Source organism: Lissotriton vulgaris, chromosome 9, assembly GCF_964263255.1.
Source record: "Lissotriton vulgaris chromosome 9, aLisVul1.2, whole genome shotgun sequence".
In the NCBI taxonomy this organism is placed as follows: domain Eukaryota; kingdom Metazoa; phylum Chordata; class Amphibia; order Caudata; family Salamandridae; genus Lissotriton; species Lissotriton vulgaris.
Window position 1 is genome coordinate 412968542 of NC_141697.1, and position 13178 is coordinate 412981719.

General features: G+C 48.9%; 1 protein-coding gene across 1 annotated transcript in view; it reads left to right on the top strand.

Moving 5' to 3' along the window:
- The window catches only part of DYNC1H1 (dynein cytoplasmic 1 heavy chain 1), a 1654074-nt gene that overhangs the window by 1365928 nt on the left and 274968 nt on the right, over positions 1–13178 (top strand). The window contains exon 73 of the mRNA XM_086937823.1: positions 8277–8488. Within this exon, the coding sequence (XP_086793949.1) occupies positions 8277–8488 (212 nt within the window). The remainder of the gene's footprint in view (positions 1–8276; positions 8489–13178) is intronic.

Sequence of the window (13178 nt, forward strand, 5' to 3'; positions counted from 1 at the left end):
TACCCCCAGATATTTCGCATGATGCAACATATTTGAGTCTTGGCCTCATTTAATAGATATCCAGAAATGGCCCCAAACTGTGAGGTAAGGGTCTGAATCTCTTGTAAAGCCACCTGAGGGGAATTAGTTAATATAGCTAATTCGTCCGCATATCCGAGAATTTTAGTGTCCCCCCCCCCCCCCTTTACACAAATTGGACGAATCAAATTATTAAAACAAAGTTTTCTAATTAAAGGATCTATGTAAATAGCAAATAATAAAGGCGAGCAGGGACAACCCTGCCTTGTGCCCCTCATGATGTTAATTATGCCTGATTGTATTCCCATAACGGAGATCTGGGCTTTGGGTTGAATATACATGCTCTTTAGTGCCCCTATAAATTTATCCCCCAGCCCATAATGTTTCATAGTAGCCCATAAAAAAGGCCAGGAGACCCTATCAAATGCTTTTTCTGTAGCCAGTAGAATTAAAGCCATAGGGTCTCCTGATACCTTAGTAAAATCAAACAAAGTTATTGTACGCCGAATATGGTCTATTGTTTTCCGTCCGGGAACAAACCCATGCTGTTGAGGGGCAACCAACTTTTTAATCACACCAGAAAGCCTATTTGCGAATATCTTGGCATAAATCTTTATATCACTATTTATAAGTGTGATGGGTCGATAAGACCCTGTATCTGAGGGTTCCTTCCCCAAATGTCACAATTCGAGCACTTCTTCACTATTCAGGGGGGGGAATCTCCTTTCTGAATCTTCTGAAACATTTCTATCACAATTGGTGACAGCTGAGAACGAAAACATTTTTAAAATTCCGCTGGTAGGAAATCGGGGCCTACAGCTTTGCCAGACGGGAGAGAGTCAATAGCAAGCCAAAGTTCCTCCATCCATATGTCAAAATCTAACATAGCTCTCTCCTCTGCAGATAAAGCCTCGACCTTTATTTCTCTCAAGTACTCCAGAATTTCCTCTTGTATTGCCTCATTTTCATGAATATCTTCTTTATATAATTTTTGATTACATTTCTGGAATGCGATGGCATCATCCTCAAACACAAGACCAACATCGGGAACATTACTATTTTTTATCCGCATTACCGATTCTCTATCCCTAGTTCTAGAGGCTAGTAAATGTTCAGCTCTTTCACTATTTTCAAACATCTTTGTCCTCCAGGCCATAAATTTACTAGCCGCCTTTCTCTGGGATATTTCTAAAATCGCTGCTTTAACTAGGACAATCAGAGTTTGAGCCAAATCGCTGTCTGCATCCTGAGCAAGTGTACTGGCCAGATTAGCCTTGGCCTTCTCTAATTTAGAATATAACTTGACTAGTGCAGCTTTTTCCTTTTTGTGACTCTCCCAGCCAAAGCAAGTAGTCTCACCCCTTATCCCGGCCTTTAATGTATCCCATACATTTTGTATCCCCGTACTGCCCAAATTTTCCTCCAGAAATCTTATAATCCAAATGGCCATACCTTCGACATAAGTGCTATCCCTTAACAAACCCCGATTAAAAGTCCAAACATCTGGTTTATCCCTCCTACATTGCACACTAATCTCCAGTACAAGCGGATTATGGTCAGACATCACCCTAGGGTATCGGTAGATGTCAGATTTAGCAATAAGTGCAGGGGAGATGAGGAAGTAATCTAATCTAGAGCACCTTTTATGTGGGGCAGAATAATAAGTAAATCCATGGTCCTTAGATCTGAAATATGCCCGGCATCAATTAGCCCATGCAGGTCCATCATATATCGTAAGGCCCTGTACACCCAGGGTTTTCGCCCTATATAAGTTGCTCTAGTTTGATTAGGTCGCATTCTATATTGATATTAAGGTCGCCACTGTGAGAAATTGGCCTGATATATGATGCTCACTAGTTCTAGTGATCACCTTGTATCAGTCCAAACAACCCTTATGGTGATTGGTTGTAAGTCAACCTTATAGACCAGCTATCCTAATGGTAGCATGGACAAAGCAGTCTTAGGCTAAACTCTTTTGGCATGTGAAGCCAGCTGTTTTACCACATATAACCCCTTGAATACCAAGTGAAAGGACACCACACAGGTTGTTATGAAAATAAACAAGATATTTATTAACTAACATACACCTCTGAACTCTTTGAGATCAGAGGGCTAAGCACATGACAATCTCTTAGCAAAAATAAGTTTAAGTTGCACAAATTACAATGGTGCCCTAGGGCACGACAAACCATATACTAAGTAAGTGGAATGTGAAAGTCGATAAAAGGAATGGAGCTGTCCAGAGGCTGTAGAATCGATGGAACCACGCTATACTAACTCTAGGTAGGTAATAGTAGGCCCACGGAACGCGTGTGCAGAGTGTGAACTCACACGCGAGATGCGCAACAGTGTCTATGGACAGTACAGTTCAAGAAAAAGGTGAGTACGGACAATCCTGACTAGGTAGAACTAAAACGACTGTGAAACTGGACACTAGGAGAGTCAAGCTACCCTTGAACACCGAAATGCTGCGGGTGCATAGGTGCCAAGTCGTGTCGGGTCCCGGCGTTGAAGTCTATTGAGCCTGGAGGAAAAGATGCTGCAGGAGGAAGATGTCCGGTGTGATCCAAGGGTGGATCAGTGAAGAGAAGAACCTGAAAGCAGAGGGGACAATGTTCAAAGTCACTAGCCAGTGACTGGAGTGGAACCAGGAGTGGAACCAGATGTCGTCGTCGCTATCAGGTGAGGGTGGACGCTTGTCTCTCCAGCCACGTGGACCAGGTGGTGTCTTTGACGACCAGGATGGAGGCAAGAGCTGTCCCACGCAGGCTCTCGCTGTCGGCGATGTCGGCTTCGGATTCGGAGTCAACAGGTCTTAGCACAGGCAACCCGCGCGGTGAGTGGAAACGGCGTCTGGAGTGAACCAGGAGGGTCCGGGGTGCTCCTCTTTTGGAAGGGAGCAAGTGCCAGTCTGGAGCAACCAGACCAGCAGTGAAGATTTCGGAGTTCGTCGTCTCGGAGTTCACTAGCCAGCCGGCAAGTGACCAGACAACGCGTCGAGCAGCAACCAGGCAGAAGGGCCCCACGCAGATCTCGTGGATGCTGGAGGGCTGGTCTTCGGTGCAGGAGCTGCTCAGGTCGGGGCTTCAGTCCCCAAAGCACTTTAACGAGGTTACCTCAGAAGTCGTGCTGGAGCGAAGTGCTGCTTCTTTCAAGATGGCCGGTCCCACGTGTCTCGTCGCACCCATGGATCTCAGCTGAGCTGCAGATGTAGGTAGAGGTCGGAGGTGTCTGGGAATCCGGGTCTCGTCGGGCTCTGAAGTCTGGATCCTAAGCCGCTGAACGCTGATGGTGCCTGCTTGTGCAGGGTGGACACTTCTTGCTCACAAGGGAGATTTCTTCAGTCTTCTGTGGAGCAGAACGTCGAAGTCCAGAGTTTCTTCTTGTGAAGTTGTTCAGGATAATCTAATTTGGAATGGGACCAGCTCCTACCTTTATCCGGCTAAAGGGGGCTGTACTACGACTAGGTCCCTCCTCTGGGTGGGACCAGGAAGGGGGGTGGTTACACCCCCTATCCTTTGTCCGGTCTTGTGCCAGCTCTGGGGCTGGAGTGCCCCAGGAACTGGTTTAGACCTGAGTATGCACAGGGACACCTTGTGTGCCCCAGGCATGTCTCATTCCTTTCAGCCCTGTCCTACCTAATACACAAAATCCTGTCCGGGGTGGTGCTAGCACCTCCCAATGCAGGAAACCCTTTGACTAAGCCTCCCTCGCTGGAAGGACTCCCAGCAGCAGGAGGTCAGACTTGTGTCTGTGGTGGCAACATCCATTTTGTGATGCTGAGGCTCGAGTTAACTTTAACCGGGGGTAAACAGTTACATACATGTCGTGTCCCTCTAGAAGGGTGGAATGCTACCCCCATCGCCAGAATTGGCGAGGGGATAGTATTCCAATTTGTATGACACCTTACTCGACATGTTTTGATAATGCTATACCAAAGTTGGCAAAAACCGTGAGGATTATAATGCACTTAAGAGTATATGGTATAGCGTTATCATGGAAACAGCTAAAGGACTTGGTTCCGAAAGCTGCAGACAGGCTCAGCTCATGCTAGAGCACCATCTCACATGATTCCAAGCACTCTGCCTTCAGGATTGATAAGGCCTGGCATAGGAGTGACTGATAGGAGGATACGTGTCCATTTTAGGGTTAGATATAGGGATACTATATCTAAAGCAAAGGGTGATTACACCACCTTGCCCCAGCTGATTGATCAGCCAGTTGTGTCAGATTTGGATGGCCAGCCAGGGGTGGCATAATGCATGCTGCAGCCCCTGGTAGGCCCTGGGCGCACCTATGCCCTGGGTACCTAAGGTACACTGTACAGGGACTGATAAGGTGACTCAGTATCCAATTAGATATGCACCTAAGGTACATGGTTGTCAATTTAGAGGGAGCACAGCTAGGCTGTGGGTCTGATTAGCAGGCACCACAGCCAGGGAAAGTCGTAAACCAGTGAAGCAAAAAGCAAAAATCGGTGGTGACCATAGGATTGCAGACCCTACTCTCCTACAGCCACAAATTATCAATGGCGAGGGCCAGTCTAGCAATTCCAAACTCAGCTTTTGATAAATTGCTGGATCTTCCAACACAGGCCCGTATATTGAACATAAAGTTAATTCTTTATTTAAAAATTTGCCATGTACAATAACCCAGCGGCCATATAGATCTGCAGCTGTCCGAAAAATATTCACCCTCCCACGTCTAGCCAAAATGGCGACCCCTTTAGTCTTGGCTTCTAGTTTAGTCCATGAGACTAACTGAAATCCCTCAACCTCCATACATTTATGTCGGCTGGCCTCAATATGAGTTTCTTGAAAGCAGATTATATCTGCCCTCAAAAACTTAAGATCTCCACTAATACGCCTGCGCTTATTGGGATCATTCAGGCCACATATTAATAGATGCTACTCGTATAGCCATAATACTGAATAAACTAACTAGTCTTAAGTAAGGTGCTGATCAGATTACCTCGATACATACACTCCTGTGTTCCTTCCCTCTGTGCCCTCCCTCCCCTCTCCAGCCCTCCCTCTAGGACCACCCACCCCCCAAGCCCCCCCACCCACAAAAAAGGCAATAGGGGTCCATGGACCTGTGTGATGCCTACCGCCTCCCAAGTGCCCATTGTCATCCCCTGTCTGTAACAAATCAAACCATGAGCTTGAGAAAACATAAACCACCCACTGAGATGGGGAGAGAAAAAAAGTGAAGAGAGAAAACATTGAAAATAGATATACAACTCCTATATCTCATATAGAGCAAATAGAGCATGCACCATTGAAAGAATATACTCGAGTCCGAAGTTAACAATCCGGCAGTTCATTCAAGTATGTCTCGGCTCGTATTTCAGAGAGAAATACCAGTGTTTTGCCTCTAAAAATAACCTTTATTCTTGCGGGGTTCATTAAATAAACCTCTCATCCCTTCTTTTGAAAAGGGCTGATCAGAGTACGTAGTCGCCACCTTCGTTCCACTGTTACATGGCAAAAGTCAGGGCGTACAAAAAACGAGTGCCCCTCTGAACATCTCTTAGCATTTTGGCGGGATTTTTCAAAAATACATTGCCTTAACAAAAAGTTACCAAAAAAAATTAACAAAGCCCTTGGTTTAGATTCAGTTCCTGGTTTCTCTTTTTAACATGAAAGGCAATCGATGTACTCTTTAGATTTCTGTTTCCCAGCACAAATGTGACAACTCCAGAAATGCGGACTTGAATAATTTCAACACGAAACCTCTAATGTCCTGCCCTTCCACATTTTCTTCAATGCCTAACAGTCTTAAATTGTTTCTGCGTAACCGATTCTCAGAGTCTTCCAGCTTCCACATTATATCTGTTAATTTGTCGTCGTTGGCAGTAGTTTTCTGTTTCGCACACTGTAATCCAGTTTCAAGCCCGACAATCCGCTCTTCCAGGGCAGTTGTTCTGGTAATAACCTCTGCGCAAGCCTTTGTATTCTTACGAATGGCCCCGTGAATCTTCATAGTGGCCAGATGGGCTCTTTTATGTTCCTGCCGTGCTTCACTTTGGATGGACTTCAGCATGGCATAAATCACAGAGTTAGGGGGAGATGTATCCACCGCCCCTCCCAGTTCTTCCTGAACACTCAGACCATCTGCCCCGGCCTGGGAAGTGGTAGCATGTAAATGGTCCCATTGAAGATTATTATTGCCAGCCTCAGACCCATCACTGTCTAGTGCCCTGCCTCCCTGTTGGATAATTTTTCTTGTTTCAGTACGCCGGGGGATCATCCTCCTCAATGTGTCTCCGGTATTTGGGGGATTCCCGCTTTCATCTCCTGACATTGCGTCCCCTTTAGCAGAATCAGTAGAATCTGCAGTGGTCTCAGAGTCTTCAGGGACCGAGAAGAAACTATCTCCTTCTTGAGCCTCATAAAAATTACCCCCTGCAGGTCCTGAATGTAGTTTTCCTCTAGAGGGAGTGGAGAACTTGGTTTCACTCTAGTCAATGTCGAGGATCTGTGCTAAGCTCTCGGTGACATTGATAATTCCTTGATTTCCTCCGGGCGCAGCCATATCAGACATTGATGGTTGAGAACCCATACTAACATCAGAGCCCTGCTTTATCTCTCGCCCCGATCCCAAGGTCACCGTATCCCTCGTATCTTGCAATGAACCACTTTGCTCTTCTATATGGACTTGTGCCCCCTTTGCTTTTTCTATCACGGGCTGCTCATCGTTCTTGCGATTTTCCGCCTCTCCTACACCCCCAGATAGTGCTTTGACATTTTGGTGCTGATTTTTTCTCCCGGGCCCCTTCCCAGAGAACATCCCGGGGATTATTGCCATTTTCCCCCGTCCGACGCCGGCCGTGGTTGAAGCCTGAGTCCACAAACCTTTATTTTTGCAGTCCTCACTCACGTTTTCTGGGGGTTGTGACTTCTCCATAACTCTCCCCTTAGCTGAGCCCTTCTCAAGACTCACCGGTAAAACCTTGGGGCCAGTTCTCTCAGCTTTACCAATTTTTTCCTTTTCTGGATTCGGTACCAGCGCCGGCACTCCTTTCCGAGCGGCAGCCGGTGGTTCTTCCATAGCGCAGGCAGGATTCTTTCCGTCTTACGAGGCGGCGCCATACGAGCACCAAATTTGCCAAACACGGCAGCTTCCTGCTTCAGATTCTTTGGAGACCACACACTCCACAGGTGCGCCCGACTCCGGAGGAAGGTCGCCGCCAGCCGAACCGCCCGAACCGAGACGCTGGGATTCCGCCATAAAAACATTAACTTCTCAGGTAAATGCACGACCCGATAGCTCTTCAAAGTTCTTCACTTCTCAAGAGTATTCTCACTCCTCTTTTTCTCCGTTCTGTACTGTTATGCTCACGGAAACACCTTCATTCCATCAAAACCAGACAGGGGAGACGCTCACTCGGGATCAAGCGGCCGCCATCTTGCCTCCTTAATAGGGCCTTCTGTCTCATTTCACCAAAGCAATGGCTGCTACTACGACTTTGGTTAGTGGTGTTGCGGTTTTTGACAGCTATCGTCCATACTTTCACCAGAGACTTCTGCATTGAATGCCAACTCTGCAGTGATGGACATTTTGTCTGTTCAGTCCTGCAGGACGTCCTAGTCTAAATGCTCTTTGTTCTGAAAGGGCATTGCTTCAGTAGTCTTTCTCAATGTGAGAAATCTGCATCCATCACAATAGCAAGTTTCTTACATTGGGAAACTCTCTTTCTAATAGATACTTATCTAACCAAAGATTACTCACTGGCTGCCTAAATCCCCCCCCCCCCCTTTTTCAGTGGAGTGCACTTTTGAGAATTAATGAGGGATTCATACACCGCCAGTTCATTTTAATTTTTGAATCACACACTGCATCCGACGGCACCAAAGGATATGGTATATTAACTGGCGTTCTGGGCTGGGGTGGTGCTTATATGTGGCTCCTTGTTATCCAGTCTAGAGGCGGTTTCAAATTGCAGTGGATAGATGATGGCACTACATGCTGGTGCACTGGAGTTATGGCAAAAAAATTCCAGATCCAGTCTGGCACATGAGGAGATTCACAAGGTAAGGAATGTATGCTTCGCTAGAGTATCCACCAGAGAGTTTTACTGTGGGTAAGTTAACTTATTCCTTTTTTTTTTTGGCTCCTTAGTTGTATAATAGTTTCCACAACCTGGAGCCCAAGAGATTTGAAGCCTGAAAGTAATGGTAGAAACGTAAAAACAAAATTCTTCCTACACAACCATAATGCTTTGTTTCATCATGTTTCTTTATTTTGTTGCGCAGGAGTTGACATGATTAGTAAAATGCTGAAAATGCAGATGCTCGAGGATGAAGACGACTTGGCCTATGCAGAAACAGAGAAGAAGCAAAGGACAGATTCCACCTCAGACGGTCGTCCTGTTTGGATGAGAACTCTACACACTACTGCCTGCAACTGGCTCCAAGTCATCCCACAGGCACTGAACCATCTTAAACGAACAGTGGACAACATTAAGGTAAACTGTTCACAAAACATGCCCAGACAACAATTATGTCAATACATTTTTTAAGCTTGAGATGTATCTGGTAATGTTTTCCTTTGGAGAATGATCTGCAGATTTCCTACTCTAAGGAATGACCCATGACTTTTATAGCTGTTGGAAAAGTGACGGCATCAAAATATAATAGATCATTGGCAAAGATTTTTACTTTCATAGCTTTTGCTGCAAATTAGCAGTAGTGGGGAGAATGGTGGGCACCCTGGCCGGACGATGGCAGCTGGCAATTGTCTTGTTCACAGGAGCCCCTGTGTTAGGTGTGGACCATGTTCCTAGAAGGACATTAGCCAGTGCTTCATTAAAGGGCAATAGGGGTTCAGGGAGAATGGTGAACAAGACAAGAGCTAAGAATAGTATGGCTTCTGAGGGTGCTCCTTCTTTATGGTCTATTTTAGACTTCTCTGTCTCAGGGTCTGGCATGCCACTTCACATGACAGAATAGTTGCACTCTGTTTCCCTGATTTCGTCTGTGAGTATGAAACCCACATCACCTATATTAAGTTAATGTTTGTTCCTGGGCTTCAGGATGTCCAACATATACTTCATTTTTTAGGTCTCGCCTAGCGATGCAGCGCATGCGTTGCTTGCCTTGGCGAGACCTATAGTTGTTGGTTTCTCTGCCGAAAGGGGACAGGAGATGTGCACGCATACAGGCAGGAGATGTGCACTCTGTACACATGCACATCTCCTGTCCACGCGGGAACACAGCGCGCGCCTGCGCTTTCACTTTCCCTCCCTCCCCCCGTCCGGATGTCGGCGGCCGGACAACTCTGCATAGGCAGGGACCTGTGATCTGTCTCCGAACGCTCAGTATAAGCCTGCGGTGCGGAGCTGGCATCTGCGCTGCGGACTGGGCCATGTGTCTTTGACATAAAAATAATATCTGAAAGAGACACGTTGGTGATAGATTCCCTACCTTAGAATATCCCCAGGCGTCAGACTGGATCCGGAAAGTTTTGCTAGCAGTACCCCTGCGCGTCAGTAGGTGGCGTCGTGTGGCTCCTCGTCCGCCAATGGCGGCGTATGCGTTGAGATGACGTCACAGAGACTACTTAGCCACCAATGCGCGCTGATGTCAGTTCTTTCTTTTTCTGCGCCATTAAGCGCAGATCTGGTTAGAGCAGGTACCCTAGTCACTTTTTGACTATCTTTTTTGGTACTTTTGTCTCTTGTTGATCTTCTCCGGTGCGTATGGATGCCCGGTTTTAAGTCCTGTGGGGCCTGCCGTCGCAGTATGTCGGTGGTGGACCCCCACGACTTCGCTCTCTACTGCCTGGAGCACGACCACGATTCCCGGTCCTGTCGGGCCATGCCAGTAGGCCTTGAGAGAGTGGCGCCGGAAGTTGCTTGAAGTTCGGCACTCGTCCCAGCGCCGCTCGCGGTCCAGGGGCCGCTCTCTCGAATGCTTGCAGGGCCACCATCACGGCTCATCGGGCTCCAAGTCTTCACTCTGTGATTCGGGTAAGAGACAACACTAAAAGAAGTCGAAGAAGGGTTGTCGCTCTCCAATGCCCCCTCCCCCGATCCCCTCCCCCATCGGTCCTCTGATGCGGACGAGGGGAACAGGGGTTCTGCCCCCATGGCTCCTTCGAAGCCTGTGAGTCCTACATCCGACCCGCCTTACCCAGATCCATTGGCGACTCCCTCACAGGTGCAAGAGTTTCTTGCTGCCATGGACCGCCTCTTTAGGCCTCTGGCTCCCACTGGTGCGCCTTTGGGCCCCTTGTCAGGATCCTGCTGGGCCATCGACACCTCCTGCGGCTCCGGCCCCAGCAGCGCAGGATCCTGCGCCCGCACCAAGATGTCCTGCGCTACCATCCCCAGCGCCGCCCTCGGCTTCGCCTGTGGCGCCGCAGTGAATGCCATTGGTTCCACCTCTGCCCCGGTTCCCGGACGGGTTTGTCCCTGCCTGGGTTCCGAATTCGGACATGGCACCGGTTCGGCCCCGGCCGGCGCCGTTCCCGGCGCAGTTTCCGATGCCGTGTGTTCCTCCCCCGGTCCCTGCCCCGCCGCCGCGGTCTGCACCGCACACGGCGGCTGAGGATGACTGGGAGGAGTCCGAGGACCCGCTTGCTCGTCAGTGCGACTCCAAGCAGGATTAGGCGGACGACTTGGAGGAGACCGGCAGCCTCGACGTCTTCTCTGACCCGGGGTTTGCCTCTCCCCCGTCCACTATGGAGGAAGGTGCCTCATATACTGTGGTGCTCCGTCGGGCAGCTGAGGTCCTTAAACTTGATCTCCCTACGGTGGCCCTGAAAAAAAATCTCCTCACTGAGGTGCTTCAGTTGGCATCCACTTCATCGGAGCCGCTGTTACCATTCAATGACGCCCTCACTGATGTCCTGTTGGGCACTTGGTTGTGGCCGGCCACAGGGGCGCCGGTGGACAAGAAGGTCGCCAGGCATCATCGCCCGGTGCCGGGTGATCCTGCCTTTTTGACCATTCACCTTACACCCGAGAGCCTGGTCATTCAAGCCATGATGTCCCAGAGTGCCTTTCCCACTGCGCTGCTGGATAAGGACTCTTAGAAGCTGAAGCAGTTCAGTAAGCGGTTGTTCTCGTCGGCCAGCCTGGGGCTGCGTTCGATGAACATTGCATGTCTATTGTGCCGCTATTCCCACGCGTTGTGGGATACCGTTGTTGAGGAATTGCCCCAGTGTGCTGAAGAGGTCCAGGCTGTGCTGTCCTAGGCTGTGGCTGAGGGTAAGGACGCGGCTAAATTTGCCATTCGAAGTGGCTTAGATATCGCGGACTCTCTTGTTAGGGCGATTTCCACGACTGTGGCACTTCGTCACCACGCCTAGTTGACGTCTACCGGGTTCTCCCCAGATGTCCAGAGCTTACTCATGGACATGCCCTTCGATGGCACTCGCTTGTTTGGGGATATGGCCGACAGTGCCCTGGAGTGTTTTAAAGAGACTCGAGCTACTGCCAAGTCCTTGGGCCTTTCCGCCTCTTGCCCGGCCACGTCTACTTTTCACTCCTTCCGTGGCCAGGGAAGGGACGCCCCTGCCCGTTCGTTCAGTCAAAAGCCTGCGCAGAACCAAACTCAGCATGGCCGTGGGCGCGTGGAGGCTAAGGGTTAAGGTCCAGTCCACCTCACCTCCCCCCCTCGACATCTGCCTCGAAGCCTTCCTAGTCTGAGCTTCGGGGTGCACCCCAAGCCAGTGGGTGGCAGGATTTGACATCACCTTCCCCATTGGCCTTCTGTCACTTCCGACAGGTGGGTGCTGCAACTCGTCTGGAGATGTTAATCCCTCCCCTTCGAGTCTACCCTCCGGTCATGCCATCTCAGTTCCACTGCATGTCGGGATGTCACTTTGCACTTCTCCAGCAGGAAGTCATGGCCCTCTTGGCCAAGGGGGACATCAAACGCGTTCCTGGGCCAGAAGTAGGGTGGGATTGTTTTTCCCACTGTGAGAAGTTGGCCTGATATATGATGCTCACTAGTTCTAGTGATCACCTTGTATCAGTCCAAACAACCCTTATGGTGATTGGTTGTAAGTCAACCTTATAGACCAGCTATCCTAGTAGCGTGGACAAAAACAGTCTTTAGGCTAAACTCTGAATGGCATAAGAAGCCAGCTGTTTTACCACATATAACCCCTTGAATACCAAGTGAATGGACACCACACAGGTTGTTATGAAAATAAACAGATATTTATTAACTAACATACACCTCTGAACTCTTTATGAGGTCAGAGGGCTAAGCACATGACAATACTAATAAGGAAATAAGAGTTCGCACAATATTTACAAGAGGGCTTTAGGGGCACTGTAGGAAGGTGGATACCTGACTATGGTTGCCCCCAACTTTTTTGCCTGGTGTTTTGCTGGTTTTCCGACTTAGTTGGCCTGGGACCCTGCCAATCAGGACCCCAGGCCTACTGCTCTCTCTCTAAAATGGATTCCATGTACCCTAGGTGCATTTACCAATTGGTACTGGGCCACCTTATCAGACCCTGTAACTCAGGGCATAGGTGTACCCAGGGCCTACCAGGGGCTGCAGCATGTATTATGCCACCCCTGGCTGGCCATCTAAATCTGACACAACTGGCTGCACGACAGCTGGGGCAAGGTGGTGTAATCACCCTTTGCTTTAGATATAGTATACCTATATCTAACCCTAAAATGGACACACAGATTCCTATCAGTCACTCCTATGGCAGGCCTTGACAATCCTGAAGGCAGAGTGCTTGGAATCGTGTGAGATGGTGCTCTGGCATGAGCTGAGCCCGTTTGCAGCTTGCGGAACCAAGTCCTAATAGCTGTTCCATGATAACGCATACCATATACTCTTAAGTGCATTATAATCCTTGCGGTTAAATGCTATCTTTGGTATCGCTTTATCAAAACATGTCGAGTAAGGTGTCATACGAATTGGAATACTAACCCCGTCGCCAATTCTGGCGACGGGGTTAGCATTCCACCCTTCTAGAGGGACACGACATGTATGTAACTGTGAACCCCGGTTAAAGTTAACTCGAGCCTCAGCATCACAAAATGGATGCTGCCACCACAGACACAAGTCTGACCCCCTGCAGCTGGGAGTCCTTCCAGCGAGGGGAGCTTGGACAAAGGGTTTCCTGTCAGGGGCGGTGCTAGCACCATCCCAGACAGGGATTTGTGTATCCTGGGTAGGCAGGGC